The 21,096-nt window shown below is 39.7% G+C and overlaps 2 protein-coding genes across 5 annotated transcripts in view; both read left to right on the top strand.

Annotated features, from left to right (window-relative positions):
* Positions 1–4,687, top strand: part of GNGT1 (G protein subunit gamma transducin 1) — a 34,783-nt gene extending 30,096 nt beyond the window's left edge. For all 4 annotated transcript variants that reach the window (XM_084787575.1, XM_084787573.1, XM_084787574.1 and 1 more), the window contains 2 exons: positions 1,847–1,949; positions 4,498–4,687. In XM_084787575.1, the coding sequence (XP_084643701.1) occupies positions 1,854–1,949; positions 4,498–4,626 (225 nt within the window). In that variant the 5' untranslated portion in view covers positions 1,847–1,853 and the 3' untranslated portion in view covers positions 4,627–4,687. The remainder of the gene's footprint in view (positions 1–1,846; positions 1,950–4,497) is intronic.
* Positions 4,688–11,664: 6,977 nt separating this feature from the next.
* GNG11 (G protein subunit gamma 11) lies at positions 11,665–16,251 on the top strand. The gene is made up of 2 exons (XM_084785784.1): positions 11,665–12,158; positions 15,829–16,251. Exons 1-2 carry the CDS (start codon positions 12,063–12,065, stop codon positions 15,952–15,954), a joined length of 222 nt encoding a protein of 73 aa, XP_084641910.1. The 5' UTR covers positions 11,665–12,062; the 3' UTR covers positions 15,955–16,251.
* The last annotated feature ends 4,845 nt before the right edge of the window (positions 16,252–21,096 follow it).

Below are 21,096 nucleotides of genomic sequence, written 5' to 3'. Positions count from 1 at the left end.
CCTCACTTGTCTCTTCCCTTTCTCACCCTTCCTCCCTCTTCTGCCCTCCTCTAGACCTCTGACCCAAGAGGACTTCCTCCCCCACCATATGGCCACAACCTATCAGGTCTCATCTGGATAGCCTGCTTCCCTTTCTGTGTGCCACCAGGCCTCCCCACCAAGGGAAACTGATCAAATCAGGGTCACCAGAGATCATGTGAGAGGCAGTCCCCAATCTCCCCACAATTGTGGAGAATGAGCTGTTCATTGTCTAGATCTGAACGGGAGGGAGGGTCTATGTTTACTGAATACACTGTCTTTGGTTGGTGCAACAGTTTGTGCAGGCCCCCCCCCCCCGGGTCCAGATCCACTGGCCTTGATGGTCTTCTGAGCCCTCTGGGTCATTCCACACTCTCCACCCACCGCCACCCGCTTCTTCCAAATTACTCTCACCACTCTACTGGAGTCCAGGAGCGAGTCCCAGCATCTGTGATCCCTCACTGGGTGGAGTCTCTCAGAGGACATCTATGTTGGGCTAATATTCACTTATAATTGAGTAGAGACCAGATGTCTCATTTTTTAAAAAGCCGAGTGAGAAAAGCAAACCCCACAGGCAACAGTGGGCTTGGGTAGGCCCCATTAGTTGCTCTGTTCTGTGTCTGTCTGTGTTGCACATGCAGAATTTTTTCACTAAAAAGTATATACATTATCTCTTTCTCAGGACACACAGGACATCTTAAGACTTGAAAGCACGTACTATTTCTGCACATGTTTTGGAAATGAAAATGACAGATAAATGCAGAGAAATGTGTTAGTTGTCATGAGTTGCTTAGCCGAGTGTTTTCCTATAAATGCACAATGTTATATTGTCTGAAATAGCGTGTGATCTGAACATATCCATGTTTCATAACAATATTACCATATGATAGATGGAATTATAGATGCAAAACAGAAAAGGAGAGAAACAGGGGAAAGACACAATGCCATTTGAATATAATAAGCTTTTAAAGCAATTTCATGTGCGTACCAACAGCCATTAAGCCATCTTCTCCATTATCCATGAGTCTAAACAAGAGAAAGACTGCTAGAAGTTTCCATTCTTTTTGTGAAAATTATGTTGGTAGATCAGAATTAATGTACTCCCTTTAGCAAGTTATAACTGCTCAGCAGCACTTGTCCAATGCACTGCAGCAGTTACCTCTAAATCCCACGTATTGCTGAACAGTGCTTCTGAATTGTATAGTAGCTTATTTCTGAACAGGTTTATTTACTATATCTCAGCTTCATTGGTTCACATTTTAGTTCATTCTCTGTGATACATTTATAATGGTACTCTTTATTAATAGGTCTCTTTTAATACCAGATTAAATACTCCAGCAACTTGAGGATTAACGGACAGTCCTAAGAATGACCTCTGACTGAGTTAAATGGCATCGATTACTTGGTGGATGGCTTTGACACTAGAGATGAGAATTGAGAACCAAGAAAGTAAGACTGCAAAAGGACAGAAGAAAGGGCGGTGTGGGGGAGGAAGCTAAGTATTTTATACGATATGCCCACTAAACAGTGCCCTCCCCTCACATCCACTGGCAGGTGTTGGAAGAGAAATACTTAGTTTAATCATATTAGGGAAGATTATGAAGAAGCTTTAAAATCCCAAGCCTAGTAAGCAGGGAGAGAGCAGTGTTCAGAGAAGAGCAGTGTTCAGAGCAGAATCCATGAGAAGCTGGTTCTCACAGGCAATTTAAAAGAAAACGAATAACAGCTTGCCTGGTCCGTGCAGATCAGAGGGATGGGCCACTTGTGGATGAGCTGGGTCTAGTTCAGTAGTCCAGATGTGTACGCTAACACTCTACCTTTATTTCAGACAGAAGATGCCAGTCATCAACATCGAGGACCTGACAGAAAAAGACAAGCTGAAGATGGAAGTTGACCAGCTCAAGAAAGAAGTGACACTGGAGAGAATGATGGTGAGTAGGTGTCCTCCTGAATTCACGGGAAAACTAAGCTCCTGATGCACCCAGTATACACCGGAACAGCTCAATGTCCTTACAAATAAAATGCCTGTTTAAAATAAACATAATTAGAATCGAAGAAAGGTAATAATTAAACTTATGGCTTAGACTATAAGTTTAAGTTCAAGGTGTTGGAGAGCTATGTTTCCTGACGCATGTGCAGATCTCCGCCTGGTTTTGTATGATCACCGAGCTAAGAAATCTTTCATGTTTACGGAAAGACCAAGAAGAAGAAAATAGGGGATCATATGAGATAGAGATGGTATTTTACCTAAGCGTTCAAATGAAGCAAGACATTGAGACATTTTGGGCTTGTTCTTGTGAGTTGATAAGAGTCTCTTCATTTTATGCAATATTTTGATGTCATTGTTGCATTTTAATGTATGACCTCATATTCTCCAGCCGGTCCTGGCCAGTAGTGGAAAAACTACATTCTATTCTTCCTTTGCAAAGATGATTTTAGCCACAAGAACTCACCGGCTTCTCCTAAAAACATTTGCTAGTTCTTGAGAATAGTGACCCAGAGTCTCTGCATTAAGTGGAATAGAAAAGAAAAGGAACAGGAAACTCTTACCAAACTGAGCAAATCTTGAGAAGTGCAGATACCTGTTTTAGGTAGCTTCATTTCAGTAAAGTTAGCAGAACAAAAACTTCTCCATAAGTGATAACAGCATATCATGTGTGTGTGATATGATATGTGATATATATATATACATATATACATATTTATGAGAACAGAGTGAAAGGCGGTTTATATTATTGTCATGCATTGCTCAAACCATATTCCTAAGCAAATACATTTAAGATTTTAATTCCTTTATAATTGCCTCCAACTGTCCTGTTACCCATCTCATAGAGACAAAACTTGTTTGGGGATAAAGATAGACTGAAATCTGTAGTCATCCCAATAGTAGAACACACCGAAGACAGGCTAAAGTCTTTATCTTGTGTGCAAGATCCTGAGTGTCTTTTGGTTGGCAAGTTGGTTGTTTTTAGGCTTATTAGTCACCTTGGAGTTTTTATTTGGGGTAAAATGACATATACCACCACCACCATTTCCCACTACTCAAAAAATTTTTGCTTCTGGAATCTTAAGTAATAATATTATGCTATAAAGCTTACTGTCTTCTTTGTCCTGTGTTGTCTTCCTCCTCATGCTTTTTCCTTTCTTTTCTTCTCCCACCTCCTCCAGTATAGATTTTTTTCTGTAGAGTTACACACACACACACACACACACACACACACACACACCCCTCACACACACATGTTATTTTAGTCCATTCGGGTTGCTGTAAGGGACTAGCATAGATTGTATGGCTTTACGTAAGAGCTAAATCATTTTACTGTTTTTCTCTCCGGTTCTGGAACTGTGCAGGTCCAAGGTCAGAGCCTGTTCCCTCATTCTAAGGTAGTGTCTTCTCAGTGTGTCCTTACATGGTGAGAGAGGCAAGTGAGGGAGTTGACCTGGTGACTCACGTTGATCATGAGCTAACCCTCAGCGGGGGAGCAGCTGTCAGAGGTCTCATCACCTAGGCGCATTAGATCAGGACTATTTCAAAATATAGAATTTAGAGCACACAAATAACTGGTTTGTGCATATTCATGCATGTATATATGTATATAAATGCATATAAATGTATGTAAATGTATATATACATATATAAATATATATAAATGCATGTATGTGTATATGTATATGGCATAAAATTGTATTGAAAAAGTCACTAAATTGTTTACATAGCTTATAAAATGGTGACTGCATTATCAAAAATACAGTAGGTCTATGTTACTATCACAAAATTTAAAGTAAAACAAATTGAAGCTGAAAGCCATGAATAATTTGAACTATTTTGAATATATACATGTGCATATTACCCATACAGATACAACATTGAAGCCTGATTGTTTTCTAAGTCATAATTATAAAACTATAAACGGCGGACTAATGCCCAGTCAGCACACGCCTGGTTATTGGGTGTCGACTCAGTGCAGGCTGTGTTGTAGATGCCTGAGCTATACTGCACACAGCAGCCAAGTCATGGCCTCGCGGAGCACATGCTGTGCACTGTTCAGACCAGTCACTCCAGTTGAATTTAAAGCAGTGTGTCTGTACTTCTGAGAATCCAAGACTGAGACTAAGCCAGGAATTTAGCAACCGTTCACATGAAACATTTAGGAAGAAGAAGAGGACTTACTTTGGGGAAATTCCTTATTTGTATTTCCAGTTGGGCTCAGATGCCGAGCTCCGCCTTTGACAAAGCCAGAGGCAGGGCCTACTAGAAACAGCTGAAGGGTCAGCTTTTTAACCTCTGGAGACTTCTAGAAGAGAAGGCTGGGGTCTGTTTTTTTTCCTACTCTGGAAAATACATGTGCACTGGCAGAAAACATGGAATCCCTTTTTAAAAGCTGCAACATAGACATGTATTGTAATAAACACATTTCTGGAGTCTGCAGAATTCTGTTTTTAAAACAAATGAGTTATCTCTGTCTCCTTCCTCTGAAGGTTTCCAAGTGTTGTGAAGAAGTGAGAGATTATATTGAAGAAAGATCTGGAGAGGACCCTCTGGTGAAGGGGATTCCAGAGGACAAAAATCCCTTCAAGGAGCTCAAAGGAGGCTGTGTGATTTCATAGGCAGGGGGGTAATTTTCTTAAAATATTTAGAATTTTACTGACAGAGCAAATTGTTCTCCTATGCAATCAAATTTGTACATGTTTAAACTTATGAACTTGAAATTTTAATAAAAATAAAGATGCAATAATATGTATTCTCCTGTTTTGCATGAAGTATTTAGCATAAGGTGTAACAAAAAATTAACTGTAAGTACTGGTGAACTCTTTTTTAAAAACCATATCCTGACTTGCCTGCATAGCTTAATGCGTCTTCATTTTCCTTTCAATATTAACGATACCCTTCTAGACCCTTTATAGTTAAACATACATTATTTTCAGCATTTCTCTTGTTTACAGGGGTAAAAGTCCTATTGTTTTGGTACATGGATGATTTGTCTTAGCAAGAAATAATCCACAGGGTTTTTTATTATTATTGAAATTTCATTCCTTGTTTCTTCTTCCTTACTCCAACCAACAGGGATATTATCAACATAATCCCATGTATATTCTTATTCAGTTCTACCTGTTGCTAACGGTGTAACTTTTCCCCAGAGTGGGAACTGGATTAAGAGTTCATTATACATTGAATAAATAAATAAATAAATATACCTACATTAAAAAAGTCCAGTCTGCGGCCACAGAACACAGTGAATTTAACCAGCAAAAGAATAGACGATTACGCACACAGGGTTAGAAGGCAGAGCTCTGCCACTCTGCTGCCTAACTGACTTTGGGGTTTCATGCTTTCCCCTGAAGCACAGCTACTCTAAAAAGATAAAGGTAATACTGATTCTGGCTCCTCTGTTCACAGAGTTTAAAGGATGCAGTTAAAACACTCCTCTTGTATTGTCTGCCATACAGTGAGACTGAGCAGCTGTTAGCTATGAACTATTATTAACTGGAGAAAGAACTAGAAAAATGCTGAAAGTTACAAGCCTTCCCATCCCATTCCCTTGAAGGCCCTCCCCATTGGTGCAGTGCATAGCATGCTGAGTGCAAGCCATGGGGGGTGGGGGGAGGGAGGGAGGAATGATGCTGCTATTTTGTCTCCGTTTCTGTGTGAAATGACATGTCTAACTACCCAAACCAAAGCATTTTACTCTGTCTCTTTATTGCTATCTCACATGGACAGTGAATTTTGAATGCTTCAGTAGTCAAAATACTCCAACACAAAGTGATGGCCATCAATTTGGAGACAGGAAGCTGCTGTCTACCGTTGGTTTTTTCAGACAGTCTGAAGGTTGGCTCAGTGCTCTCCCACTAGATCACAGGAAACACTAAACAGTTACCCTCTGATACTTACCCAACCTATTTCCTCCCAAACAGGCAAAATATAGACTCTGAGGAATAAAGTGGCTGATTTCTGAGGTCAGGACACTGCACTGGGTCATAGGCTAAAGACTTCTACATCCTTTGCTGCACGTCTTCATTTAAGATACCTTATGCCATAAAGGCTCCGGAGCGATTATGCAATCTCAATTTTTCCCGAGAAGAAATTATTTTTCTCCCTATTTAGAAGTACAAAACCTCATTCCACCAAGCCCAGCATTTTTGTTCATCTTCCTTACTCTCTGTTCCTCCATAGCATCCATCACTACCCAATATATTAGTAAGTGTAATTATTTATTCGACTGAAGTCTATCCTGAGGAGTTTTCCACCTGCAAGTTAGTGTTTACTTAACAAAGTATTCCATATTTCCCTTCCTTTCTAATTAAATGCAAAGTCTTTGTTAGGATATTCAGCAATATGCAAAATATACTCTGAATTAACATCTCTAGTTTCTATCCTACCATTTGATATAGATTCTGAAGTCCGGTGGTTCAAAGGTAAAAACCCCAGCTCTTCTACTGTAGTGAGAATTTTGGACAAGCAACAACTCCAATTCTTTGAAATGTCATTTTGAAAGGTATAAAATGAACTAAGGGTGATCTTTATTTGGGTATTTGAAATCTCTGAGCTCAGAAATAGTCACATAGACGGCTCAATAAAACGCCTCATTGTAATCCCCGTGGAATTCCTGTAGAGATAAGGAGTAGCTGACAGGATGCCCTGATCTTCCCATTGAATTTGGTCATGTTGATCCTCACACCTGAAATGTCTTTCCACTCCAATTTCAGCCCTTTGAAAGCTGTCTTTTCTGAGACAATTTCTTTCACTCCCTCAAGATGATTTCTGTATACCTTTGAAGTCATTTAATATTACTTTACCTCTCTTTATGTAATTTTTAGGGTCTCAACTTCAATGTTATAGCATAATTTCCCCAAGCTTAAAAGTTCTGTTCATCCTTAAAACAGTTTAACCTAATAAGAAACTGTTGCTAGAATTAAACTGATTCATTAATATTTAGTTCAATTAAGAACAGGAAAAAAAACCACAGTAAATATTTATATTAGGCAAGGTGGAATTCTTATGGCACTAGGTTAAGTTTATTATTGATTAAAAATATGTGTTGTATTTTGATGTATATGTGATGTATTTTGAGTAAGCAAGAAGTCAAAGGGAAGAACTGCAGAGAAAGATATCAAGAATGAAGGAAATGAAGTTGTGGCTGTTCCCTCAGACAACACTGCTGCAGTTGAAAATGGGCCATGTTTTCTTCAAACACTTTCTTCATTTCAGGGTCAAGAGTTATTAGGTTAAGGAGAATTGGCCAAAACAGACAAAAACAAAGCAACATTCAAAGGACAACAAAATCGCCTAAAATGCCTCAGCGTTTGGCTCCTTAACGATGTCTGCTGTTGTATTAGTAAGAGTGAGTAACTGTAGAGTCTAGCATTTGATCACGTATACTTTGAGGTGTGAGCATGTGGGTGAGTTCAAAATGTACCAAAAGGCCAAGAAGATGGAGGAGGAGGAGGAGGAGGAGGAGGAGGAGGAGGAGGAGGAGGAGGAGGAGGAGGAAGGGTGGAGACCCAGAAGAGTAAGCCCAAAGAGGAGGGAAAAACAACCCTGGTGTTGTTATTTGAATTGAGTTGAACTTACTTGAATTAAAAAAAAAAATCTGATCTCAAGTTTCATCAGTTGCAAAAGAAACTCATTGTACGTGTAAGCTGGGAACTTTAACAACAACAGTTATCACTTGTGGTAGGATTTAAAGACGTACAGCGACAATGCTGAGGAAGGCAACTGTTCGGCATAGCGAGTTACAAATAGCTGTGGAGGTGTTTAGAATATCAGATTCAGGTCATCCAGTGATTTGAAAATGCCTCTGTCTGAAACAGGAAGCTCATGCATATGGTTAACCTGCATAAAGTTCTAGAAAATGTTATGAGATTTTTAAAAAATCAAGCTCAAACAAATATCAAATGAATCAAGAGTAAGTCAAGTATGTACTAAAATACCTTTCTTAAAGAAACCACTTTAATAACCTAACTTATTATCATTTATTTTTATGATTTCAGAAGGCAGAATTTGGGATGTAAACTAGTTTATTTCTTCCTACAAAAGAAAGGCAGAAAAGTGTTTTTGTTTTGCTTTGTTTTAACACATAAAATAAAATAAAATCCAAGTTGGTGTTTTTCACTGCAACGTATTTTTCCTTTTTTTTTTTTTTTTTTTTTTTGGTATTTTTAGAAAGAACTTCCTTTGTAAAATTTTTAGCAGTAAACTTGATACATTTGTGAAACAATTTAGAAGATAGTGGAAAATTTATAGATGTTATTTGAAGATCATGAGTTTTTTACAGTTTAAAAGTGCAAATGGTTACTTTTCTGTGTGCATGTGTGTGATTGTAAGTGTGTTAGTGTTTGAGTGTGTGTGTGTATGTGTGTGTGTGTGTGTGTGTGTGTATAGTATGTGTGTGTTTGCACATGTGTGAAAGCCAGAGGTCAATACCAGGCATCTTCTGCAATTAATCTTCACTGTATTTTTTTTTTATCTTATTGATTAAGATTAGTTTTGCGCACACACATTCTGATTACTTTCTCCACACACCATCTCATTTTCTTCTTATATTATCAACACTCAAGCCCCGAGCCCCTTTTCGAGTCCAAGTCTTATTGTTTCATTTTGTGACCCACTGAGTTTAATCAGGGCCATCTGTCAGACCGCAAGCATAGAGCTGGGAAATGGAGCCAAGTGGTACTATCAGTAGGTGGACAACTGAAAATAATAGCTCTCCTCACAGAATCAATCAGTTGCCAATAGTTTGCCGGTAGAGACCGTGAGGCCTCTCCTTCATCCATACTTGACAGCTAACAGACTCATTCTTGTGTGGCCTCAGCGCAGAAATCAGCAGCTACTCTAAGTTTAAAATTGTGACAAAAAGTTGCCGTTCGCAGCCACCTCCCTATCTCACACTCTTTTCACACCACACTGTCCACATTTTCGGAGCCTTTGAAAGGACAGCATATTTGTCTTTCTTAGGACTAAGGAGTCACATGTCACTTATTTTCAGACTCTTGAGCAGCCACGAGCCTCTGTGTTCACTTTCATTCCCTAGAAAGTGGATTTTCTCATGAAGAATGGGCGTAGCATTTGTCTATGAATATAAACATGTTTTAAGAAGGCAGTTCGACTGCGTGCTAATTTAGCTAAATAATATTATTAAGTTACCCTTGGGGTCTATGACCTCCCTAGCCATAGCCAGTTTATTAAAACAGATATATACTACCAAGCACAAATTTCCTCCTGTGGAGTTAGCCTTGAGTATAAGCACAGTGCACTTGGTTCCTCCCACAATGGTGGTGCCATTATTGCACTTTTGTATATCCACCCTGCTTTTTGGATTGAGTCTTCCACTGAACCTGTAACTCCTCAGCTGGCTAGACCCCATCATGGAGCCGTAGATTATTAACGTGCTGCACCACTTCTGCCTTTTACATAGTTGTTAGGGGTCTGATTTAAGCCCTCAGGTTTTCAGTGGCAGGCGCTTTTACTGGCCACATCATCTCCCTAGCCTCTATTACTTATTGAACAGATTTCTATAAATTTTGGAGAAAAGCCTGTGAGATGTTTAAAGAAAGTTTACTTCTGGCTACACCTGGACTTCCCTTATGATATGACTTACTTTTGCAGCCACAGTATCCTGTAAATAGTCTTCTCGTGGACTAATACACAGAAGTATAAAGTAGCTACCACATTTGAATCAGCCAATATAAATTTATTTACTTTTAACAAAAATTGTTTAATGTTTTTTCACTCTGGGTGCTGTATAGCTGATAGAGTTCTTGTGCATGTATGAAAAATGGAAAAAAAGCACTCAGACGAGTGAAACTCCCTTTGAATACTGCTGATAGAGCATCTCTGCAGGGTTACATGGGAAATTCCTTGTCTTGGTTCTTCTCTAGAAGATTAACTCAGCACTTAAAGGTAGGTATCTACAGGTCCCTCCAAAGTTTTTAAAGTTCCCTCTTCATTTTACCACTTAAAGCCAAGTAAAAATAGCATTGTTCGAAAATTGCTATGTGATAATTAAATTTTAGTATTTCACATTTTAGGTTAATTTGTTTTTAAAAAGATAATACACTATGAATTGTCTGCGAATGAAAGCAAAAATCATAGATTAATACATGGACTTTCTAATTTAAGTCTCACATATTGAGGCAAATGCTTATGAACCAATATGGATTTATAAATAGGTATCCCTGCTTGGAACTAGTTGACTCACAAGGAAGAAATTTACAGGTGAAAATAGTAGATCATTTAACGCAGACATATGTACCATAATTTTCTTAATCAACTTATTTAATTTTGGTATAGGACTTACTTTAGCCCACATTACTTCCACTAGCTCACTTGAGCTATTTCTGGCCAGCCTTTTAAAGCTAAGAAAGAGGGAATTAAAAGCAATGATTAGGCCCTTTGGACAGATGTGGGTCTGTCTTGACTGTTTACTAACAAGCAAAGCTGCGTCAGAGGGTCCAACTCCGAGCCTGGGACATCCTGGTGTTTCAAATACAGAAAGTGGGGCGTCTAAACATTTTCTTGGTTTCTTGATCGTAGTTAGGTACTCTTAGAGACACCTCTGCAGCTCTCCTCCTCCCCTGACTCATATTTTTCAGAACAAGAGTGTCTTTTTCGACGATGGCTCTGGGAAGAGCTGGGAGGACTACCAAACAGTGCTCATTAAATAGCCCATTGTTTTTTTTTTTTTCATCTTAATATATTCAGCGAGGACAGTGGGCAGAGCCTGGCGAGAAGCTGCACAAACAAAGCTTGTCCTTACTAAACAATTACCAGTATCTAAGGTTGGGTACCCTGAAATATTCAGCTAATGCCTCCACTCTTCATCCAAATTTAACTATTAGTCGGGAGGCTGTCTCTGGGGGAGAATAGGGAGTGTTGTACCGCAAGGGCAGATTTCCTACAGGTTGACACTGCCTGTTCAAATATTTCCCATTTGACACTTTCCTGGCTATCCGCTGCTGTGCCTCCGTGAACTTTTACTTTCTAGAAAGTGGGGAGAACCATCCTAAGTGATTCTGCCGCTTACATGGAGGCACAGAAGTCCACTGGGACTTTAAAACCTTAAAGCAAGAAACCTACCCCTACCTCTCCGTGTACTGCTGAGCTGTGGGGGGTGGGAGAGGCAGAGGAGGGGGTTGTAAGCATCTGTCAATCTTCTCATGATGTCCTCTTAGCCTGCCGGGGTTACAAAACGTCTTCCTTCCCCCAACTTGAAAACTCTGGTACTGAGAATGCAGATGGTCATTTAACGACAGGAAACACCCGTATCTCAAACCACTTCTTTCCTCCAAACATATTTCTGTGAAAAGCCTTTTAAGCTTTTTAGCAAACCACATGAAATGTGTCAGCACAAGTATTTGGTAGATATTTCTGAGACCTAGTGAGTTCCGTATTGCGCTTCTTTTCCGGCTCCAAATATCCACTTTCCCTCCTATGTAGTATATGGAAAAGTTATATGCTTATATGCTGTGTATTTTTAAAACTTGAAGAGGTGAAGGACCGTTCTTTCCTGCTGAGTAGTGTCCTTTTCCTGGCTTTAAACAAAACCCGGATGTAAGCTGGACACACACACACACACACACACACACACACACACACACACACCGTAAAGGAACAAAAGTAAAATTTTTGTTTCCAGCCCAGCAGCTCCCTTGGGCGTGGCAAGGGTCCTGTGCCAGGCCTGGCCAGAGCTGCGACCTGGTCCTGCAGGGTCTGCTGCCTGCTCAGAGCAGCCAAGAAGGATGTCTTATACTTAACCCTCGCAAGCTGCCTGGGGATACAGGACTGGTGGGGCCGGGAGAAGCCGCCTTGAAGTTGCTTGGACTCTGGGAAAGGCCATCGGGAGCAGGCTTGGGCAGGAAGCCGAGCCCCTGGGGAGCAGGGAGCTGCAGTTCCCTAGCCAGTCACGTCCTGAGCGCGCGGAGGTTGGGGGGGGAGCGGGTATTTGGGGGAAGCGTCCCATTTCTGGGCGCTTCCAGTGGCTCTCTTGCGCAAGTGACTTCTGAATCCAGTTGTGGGGCTGACTTCTGGGCCCAGGTCTGAGGCAAAGATGCCTGCCCTTCACATCGAGGATCTGCCAGAAAAGGAAAAGCTGAAGATGGAAGTCGAGCAACTTCGCAAAGAAGTGAAGTTGCAGAGACAACAGGTAAGGCGGCTGGCTATTCCAGAACCCCCTCTCAGAAATGTGCTAAGGTCAGGATTTCCTGATTAAAGAGTTCGGCGTTTTCTTCTGGCAGCTCCTCTTTAAGGGGCTCTGGTGGACTGAGGCTGGCAGCTGCTACATGATGCGGGGAAATCCACAAGAGGTTAAAGGAGCCAGGAGCTAGTAAGGAATATACAGCCAAATGTCATCAAGATGGGAGATGTTCCAAACATGGGAGACAAATAAATACCGAAAAGGACATCTGGCTTCCATTCTGGAAAGGGGATTGTATGAGAGAATTTTTGTAAAACTGCACTTTAAAATCCCCCAACCGCTTTAGCTTTGATTTTGCAAAGACCCTGACTCCACAGGGACTTGAGAGCAAACTGCCTGAATTTCTGTTAGTTAATTTAAAATTTTTATGCTATTTCCAATTTGTCTTGTAAATTGCAAATGATTAACATAGTGTTTTCTTTATTTAGTTATAAATGTGTAATTTATACTGAAGGGCATCTGGTTGCAAACTAAAAGAAATTACCGTTTGGGTGTGGCAGTACACGCCTGCAATTCCCAAGCACTTAGGATGTGGAGGCAGCAGGGTCAAGAGTTCCAGACCAGCCTAACCAGTCAATGAAAAAATATCCAGGAGTCTCCGTTGAAACTCCATGGAAGGCTTGGAATTTTTACTTCAATTTCTCACTGGCAGTAGGAGCCCTCACTATATTAACTTCTCTTCAGGCGATGCATAGTTCAGAAAAAGGGTTTTGGACAGCGTGCCCACTTTGAAGAAAATCATTCTTTTCTCCACAGCAAGAAAAATTTGAATTGATTTTATTTTTAAAAATTTGGGTCTGCTAAGGTTCAAACTTGGGGCATTGTGTACGTGGTCATCACCTCTGAGCCACACCCTGGGCTCTTTGATTTTTTACCTTCTGTTTACATTTTAATATTTAAAAACGTTTTGAAGAAATGGAAATGAAGCCAATAATAAAAAAACACCGAAGAGTCTCAGTACTCCTCAGGGATTACTGGAAGATGCTGGAAGTTTTTGAGTTTCACTTTTTTATGTATTTTCCCCTCAGACTTAGCCCGTTGCTTCATACAAATTTACTTGGTTCCTAGATTTTGCCATGGGACGTCTTTCTTGTAACTTTAAGAAATCTAGTGATTAGAAGACTAAAGCAGTTGTCCGGACCGTGGGACAGCCTTGTTTCTTTTTCTTTCTTTCTTTTTTTTTTTTTCAATTTTTTATTAATTTATTCTTGTTACATCTCAATGGTTATCCCATCCCTTGTATCCTCCCATTCTTCCCTCCCTCCCATTTTCCCCTTATTCCCCTCCCCTATGACTGTTCCTGAGGGGGATTTCCCCCCCCTGTATATGCTCCTAGGGTATCATGTCTCTTCTTGGTAACCTGCTATCCTTCCTCTGAGTGCCACCAAGTCTCCCTCTCCAGGGGACATGGTCAAATATGAGGCACCAGAGTTCGTGTATGACTTTCAGCCTTGTTTCTTGAGAGGGATGTTTTGGCTGATGACAAAGTGTCAGTCTAAGGACAGCATCATGAGTGCTGAAGCCACAGTTTGCCTTTTCAAAGTTGGGATGTCGGAATATTTAGCATCACTGTGTAGCACTTACAGGGTAGAGGAAAGGACATGTTTCATCTTCAAGTTTCAATTTAGATACGAGGCAGCATCCTCGTGTGTCAGCATAAAAATCAAGCATCACTTACTTACAGTTTTTCTCTGTCAGCCACCCTACCCCTGGAACACACCCTACATCCCAGGCTGTCCGACTCAGAAAACTCTAGGTGTCTTCTAGGAAGACAGAAAGACTTACGCTGAATCTTCCTGGACCCAAAGAGGGCCATCTAACTGCCCACAGTTCTCAAACATTATATTTTCAGTATAAAGTGTAGAGGATCGTATTCGGGCCGAGTAAGCATGGTGGCCCTTACATTCCATTCATCCCCTCACTTGAAAGAAGAAAAACACTTCATTCCCCGATAGGATAAGCAGTTCCTCACTTAAAACCGCAGTGAACCACAAGGCAGGTCCTTTCAGGAGTGGTTCTCCTGGTGCCCTCCGAGTTATCCTGCCAACCTTTGGCTAACACCCAAGGCACGTGCTCTGCTCAGGCCAAAGAGACAAGTTCACAGGTTACATCTAGCTCCAGTGAGTAACTATTGGTCAGATGGATCCTCTTCATCTGAGAAGGAGCAAGTATCCACTTTCAGAGATTGCAGACATTTTCAGAAACCCGGCGAAGGAGCCTCTGCAAGAACAGTGGGGACCCTGAGCTTATCCAGATGTTTCACTAGAAACACACGCTCCCTTTACCAGCTCTGAGAATTCCTTTAAGACATACACACTATACATGCCAGCAACAGTTAGATTCTTGGAAGTCTCATGTATTATCACATCAATCCCTGTAATAGTTTGACCTAGTTTTGAACTTTGGACCAGTAAGTTCTACACACTGCTATGCAAACAGTGCTTTACAGTATGGGGAGGAAATATTGAAATAATGAGATTTCTGCTTATTTTTGAATCTCATTATTTTTTAATTACTAGTTTATAGTTCATGATTGTCCATGATGTGATAACACTGTGGTATGTTCACTTACTTATAAATAATTGTGCATGTTTGGAGACATATATGTAACCATATTTAGTGAGACTCACTCAAAGACTCAAACAAACCATTGTTAATAGTACTTCAAACTTCTAACTCACAAATCAGACCTTTTTGAAGACACTCAGTTTTGCTTTTCACTTCTCATTTATTATCTTTTTTAAAAAAACATAAAACTGCATACTTGTCTCCTAAGGATAGAATTCTTTTAAAAAGAAAGAAAAAAGAAAAGGAAAGAAAAATCTATTCAGTCTTTCCCATGACAAGACAAGTTTAAGCTGATTTCCTGCCAAGCCTCTAGGAAAGCTTTTATTATAATCTTTTTTTTTTTTTTTAAACTTGTAAGAGGAGGTCTGAGGCAAGACTCAGAGTGAGACATGCGGACAAGTCTAGCATTTCCCATCAGCCTTTGCCACCACTTCCATGAATACTAGTATCAGTGCAACTGTGTGGAGGTCTGGAACATGGTATGCAGCCCTCTGTTAAGAGCTGTGGTATGACACAGCCCTTAACATCTGGGACTGCCTAACATCTGCCTGTTATCCAGAGAACTTGAACATGATAGATTTGTTGTATTTGTATTTTAGGGAGTAAGGAAATCACTGAACAAGTATGAGTAAAAAATTTCATGGATGACAGCAGGGCGTGGTGGCACACACCTTTAGTCCCAGCACTCGGGAGGCAGAGGCAAGCAGATTGCTGTGAGTTCGTGGCCAGCCTGGTCTACAAAGTGAGTCCAGGATGGCCAAGGCTACACAGAGAAACCCTGTCTTGAAAAACCAAAAATAAAAAAATAAAAAAAAATAAAAAAATTCATGGATGAACAGTGACTTTCAAAATATTTCTTGAGTGATAAAGTGCTTTTCTCATAGAGTATATGACATATAAAAATAGAATAAAATTTTAGATTATAGGTAGAATTTTTAAAAATACATTATTTTTAAAAATATATATAAGAACCTCACAAAAGCCAGTGGGAAAGTTCAATATCCTCGACCTAATTTATTTCTCTTGGTTTCCCTCTTTTTCTGTGCTGCAGGTGTCCAAATGCTCTGAGGAAATAAAGAACTACATCGAAGAGCGTTCTGGAGAGGATCCCTTGGTGAAGGGAATCCCGGAAGACAAGAACCCCTTTAAAGAAAAGGGCAGCTGCGTTGTCTCCTAATTAACTCTGGGGGAAACTCTATTCCCAGTTGGGGCAGGTTATTCTTTTTGTTTGTTTATTTGTTTGTGTAATTTCCCCTCAAATGAGGTCAAAGTACATGTTAAAGAGGGGGAGGGGGAATGAAATTGAGAAAGATGGTTGTAAACACTCTCCGAGCGGTTTATGTACGAAACATGTCTGCTTCTCACCTTTGCTCTGGCGACGCACACTTTCATGCAGCCATGGGATGAAAGCAGAACTCTCTCCTTTCAGGATACCCCTTGCTGCCTCCAATAAAGTTTTGTCTTGGGAAAATTAGTGGTGGTGACTTAAAGGACAGTGCTTTTCTTTCATTATCTGTTGAGTTTCCTTCTGTAACTCTTCTAGTGTTTGGGGCTTAGTATCATAAGATTAGGAATGTGTTTTGACGTGTTTTCCAGTCCAGCTCTCCGCGATCCATGTGTTTACCGTGCCAACATTCTGACTTCTGGAATGTGTTTGATGTAATTTTAACTATTAGGGACGGGAGCCCATAGAATTCCTAATGACATTAACAGGAGTCAGGCTGGGAGCCAGGAACCCTGCCAAACCAAGTCTACTTTAACACTTCCCTGGGCTGGATCATTTAGATCTGGTTCAAAGTGTCCCTGTAGCAGTGTCCTTGGGAAAGGGACAGGACTGTGAATCAGAAAAAAAAAATCCTTCTCCCACTAGTGCTTAGGTGGCCACCACTGGCTGGTATCTGAGAAGATTTTTGAATATTTTGCACCCACTCTGCCAGTCCATTGCAGGCCCTTTTTTCTTTCTTTCTTTCTTTCTTTCTTTCTTTCTTTCTTTCTTTCTTTCTTTCTTTCTTTCTTTTTTTATCTTCCCTAAAAGCAACAATGACTTTTCACTAATTTAAAACATGAGTTGGGTGTTTCCTGGTCAGTTTGTGGAAACTTCCTGCACTGAATTCATCCTCCTTCGCTGCTGTGTACTGCATGCATCTTCCTCCAGCCCCACTTTCCAGGGTGAGCTGAGCTTCCGTAGTTCTAGGCAGGATGGAGGACACAGCCCAATACGATTCCCGCTGAAGTCCTTGCGAAAGCACCTGTGACTAAGGCCTCACCGGAAGAGGCCTTTCTTCCTCGTGAAAAATCTTTTTCATTTCTCCTTGTCTCTTGTCTGGGCATCGCTACAGACTTGGGACAAAGGTAAAACAAAACCTACACAATCAAGTTCTACTTCAACTAGGTATAGTTACTAACTCACTCTATGGTATTACATGTGGCACCCAAAGCCAATACTTCTCCTCCTGGGTATCATTTCTCTGGGTTAGGTCTGTAGGTTGCTCTTCTAAGCCAAACCAGAGAACCCATGCCCCCAGGAGCTTCCTCAGCTTCCTCACTTGCATAGTCTGTTTCTTCCCCTGTCGACAAGGGAACAGGATACTCAGGCTTTTGAAAAAGCAAGTATATCAGACTTAACGCAGGGACCGTTTCCTGCCATTTTCCAAGTGCTGACATCAGTTGGAGTTAGTGAGAGCGGAGGGATAATTTTAGCTCAAAGCACCATGTACCTTGGAGGGTGTGTCAGAGGGGGGGCAGGGTTAGGAGTATTGGGGAAATATTTTATCCAAGCACCATGGAACAGCAGATAACTGGGGTGTGTTTCTGCTATTTATCACTTAACATTTTTTTTCATGAAATAGAGCAATATTTTATTTTTATACTTGTATCTTCTAAGAGAAATCATTTATTTTATTTTACTATTTTAACAGTTTTTTCTTTTTGTTATTTTTCCTTTTTAAATATACATTTATATTATTACACATAAATACAATAAACCACCAACAGCAAGAAAACCCATCAAACAATCAGGAATTATAAAAATGTCACTACATTTAATGTGACATGTGATTTTAGTTCTTGGTGCTTATTAAGTTTTATTCTAATAAGCTGGCTTATTTCTTATAGTTGCCTATCAGGTTTTCTTTTTTTGCATAAGGAAGCAAAGTGTATTCTGGTTACTCATACTAAATAATTACAGAGGTTAAAACAGAGCCTTCTTTTCCTAACTGCTTGAGAGCATTGTATACCAAGCAGTATATACAAGGTATGCCAATACATACCTGTTTGCTCATCCATACATCCAGCCACATCCTACACTTTATTTCTAATGTCTCTTTCAATCATACAACAAATTATTCAGTCAACTTCTGTCTTCCCAATAAATAACCAAGCTTGTAGGTGTTTTTACTAAATTCGTTTTTGCTCTGTTTCAGCATTGTAATCTAGCCAATGCAGAGAAACATAATATCTTGTGTTTCAAGTGATAAATGATAACTTGCAATGGGAAAATATGAAAAAATACTTATTTGAATATATTATAGAAGAACATTTAGCAAGTAAGAATTTATTAAGTAGAATTTAAATCATGCGTTCAGTTCCTTTCAACTATACAATTGTGTAATCAATCAGCATTAGACCACAAATGGTTCCCATGTTTTATGCACTGTCTTAAAATTCATGGACTCAAGACAATTTATTAATTTCTCCTCTTATGGATCAAAATTTTGGTGTCAAGGCTAACAATTAAATGCATGTTCCTAGCCTCAAATATTTTCTTCTACATGTCTTCTAAAAGTTTTATGCTATAAGTGTGTGAGTCATTTTGAGACAGTTTCCATGTAAATTGCACTGTTCCAATAGAGGTTTCACCTATCTATGGATTTCTGAGTGGATAACTCCATGCTCTAACACCCTTTATTGAAAAGCTTATCAATCCTTCTCTAAATGGCTTTTGTATTTTTCAAAATTCACTGGTAATATCTCTGTGTTCATTTCTAACTCATTTGTTTTTGTGTTTGTTTTTGTCAGTACTGTGTTCTCTTCCTTTGCACAGCAGCAGCAGGGAGAGAGAAGCCTCACGCTATCACCCGTTGTTCTTAAATTTTGAACAAAGACATTGGAAAAGAACATAGATTATTGGCTATAGGTAAAATCCTTACCAAATGAACACACATAGTTTGCCAGAATATAAAGTGGTGTATTCCTCAATCTCAGGACCTGAGGGGACAGAAGCAACAGGGTTAGGGCCTTAAAGCTTTTGCTACGTACAGAGGCCAAGTCCAGTGAGGCCATCTTTAGCTTCTTGCAACTGAAAGAAAGAGTAAATAGATAGATAGATAGATAGATAGTGTGTGTCTGTGTGTGTGTGTGTGTGTGTGTGTGAGAGAGAGAGAGAGAGAGAGAGAGAGAGAGAGAGAGAGAGAGAGAGAGAGAATGCATTGTTCTTGTTCTAGAATCTGACAACCAAAACCACACCACTTGGGAAAATAGCACAGGAACAACAGGATCCTTTCATACAAACTAAAATGTTCTTAAAATTGTTAGCATAAGAATTCCAGCAAACCTGTAATTTGATTGTGATAAGATAATCAGCTAATGTCAATTACAGTGGGATTCAAATGTTAGAATTGCATCCTAAGAATCGTAAAGGATGCCAGGCGGTAGTGGCACAGGCCTTTAATCCCAGTACTCAGAGGCAGAGGTAGGTCAATCATTGGGAGTTAGAGGTCAGTTTGGTCTACTGAGACTGTTCAGGACAACCAGAGCTATACAGAAAAACCTTACTTCAAAAAACAAAAACACTCAGAGGAAGGGTAGCAGGCTACCAAGAAGAGACTTGATACCCTATGAGTATATCCAGGGGGAGGAGGTCCCCCTCAGTCAGCGTCATAAGGGAGGGGAGTAAGGGAAAAATGGGAGGGAGGGAGGAATGAGAGGATACAAGGGATGAAATAACAATTGAGATATAATATGAATAAATTAATAAAATATATTTAAAAACACAACAAAACAACAATAAAAAAAGAAACAACCCCCCCAAAATTGTAAAGCAAACATCATGATAAAGTTTTAACATCAATTATAAAGTTTCTTATAGTTTAAAAAAAAGATGAAAGGGGGGGAAGACAATTTGACTTAAGTAGTAAAAGTTATATGAAAGTCCTTAGTAGACATTGTAATGTGTCACCCTCGTTGGGTAGGTATCAACAGGAGTCAGGGATGACAGCATGGAAGGAGTGGGCTTAAAGATAGGCCTTCCTCATGCTGCAGTACGAAAGATAAATTAAAAAACAAATTTACAAAACAATAACAAAGGACTAAATTGATATCAAAGCAGTAGAAACAGAAAGAAAAGTGTAGAACTGACTAATCAGTAAGAAAAAAGCATAGTAAATGAAAGTTTCCAGAAATTTGCCAAAGATAGAAATTACAAGTTAAAGAAGTTGGTCAAAGCAGGTATAGATAATGCTATAGAAATTTACACTAGGATGTGTCATAATCAAATAGCTTAAAACTAAGAAGACAATACTTTTTTTTAAAAGGAGACAATACTTTTTAAAATATTCATACTTATTCTATGTGTGTGAGTGTTTTGCCTGCATGACCTTTTGTGCACCATGTGAATGCCTGAAGTCCAAGGAACCAGAAAAAAAGCTTTGGATCCCCAAGAGGAAAAGATGGTTTTAAGCCTCTGTATTGGTGTTAAAAACTGAACCTAGATCCCCTGTAAGACCAGAAAGTGCTCTTAACCATGGAACCATCTCACCAGCCCCCATGAAACAGTATTTGTAAAACCACAGGTAAGTATTACATTTTGTATTAAGGAAGAAAATATTGAATTAAATAAACTTATCCTTAGAAACAACTGAGGCCAGAATGAAGATATAATCTTTTCAATGCTAAATTAAAAAAAAAAATACTGATAACATTAAGGCCAAAACCTGTGAAATCATCCTTCAGGTTTCTTCCAGTTGATTTAGGACAAATAATATCTTTGTAGGGGCCCAAATAAAATGGGGGGGGGGGGAAATGGTTAAACAAGCTAGGAATAGCATTTGCGGTCCAGTTTCTAAATGTTGAGTAATTTCAGGCTTAATAGAAGTCCTGCTTGTGATGTCTGAAATGCTGGACCAGCTGGGAATGGAAGCTTTCTTCGAAGCTGTCTTGGGCGCTGTCCTGTTCTGATGGAGAATGGAACTGCTGTACTGTCTTCTCCAGTGTGTCGCCCAGATTAGTCCATTGGCACCAGATCTGACCTCCAGTGACTTAAGTTAACTTGACATGCTTTTAGATTATTTTTTTTTTTTTGTGAAGTTTGTGCAATTTGTGA

This window comes from Acomys minous (assembly GCF_964271855.1).
Source record: "Acomys minous genome assembly, chromosome: 6".
Classification (NCBI taxonomy): domain Eukaryota; kingdom Metazoa; phylum Chordata; class Mammalia; order Rodentia; family Muridae; genus Acomys; species Acomys minous.
Note: the sequence above shows the minus strand (reverse complement) of the source record. Positions and strands in the feature narration are given on the sequence as shown.

What these genes read in the sequence shown, in the direction of transcription:
- GNG11 (XM_084785784.1), top strand. Translation starts at nt 12,063, where the DNA reads ATGCCTGCCCTTCACATCGAGGATCTGCCAGAAAAGGAAAAGCTGAAG. An exon ending in TGAAGTTGCAGAGACAACAG is followed by an intron (nt 12,159 to 15,828) that starts GTAAGGCGGCTG and finishes TCTGTGCTGCAG; the next exon opens with GTGTCCAAATGCTCTGAGGA.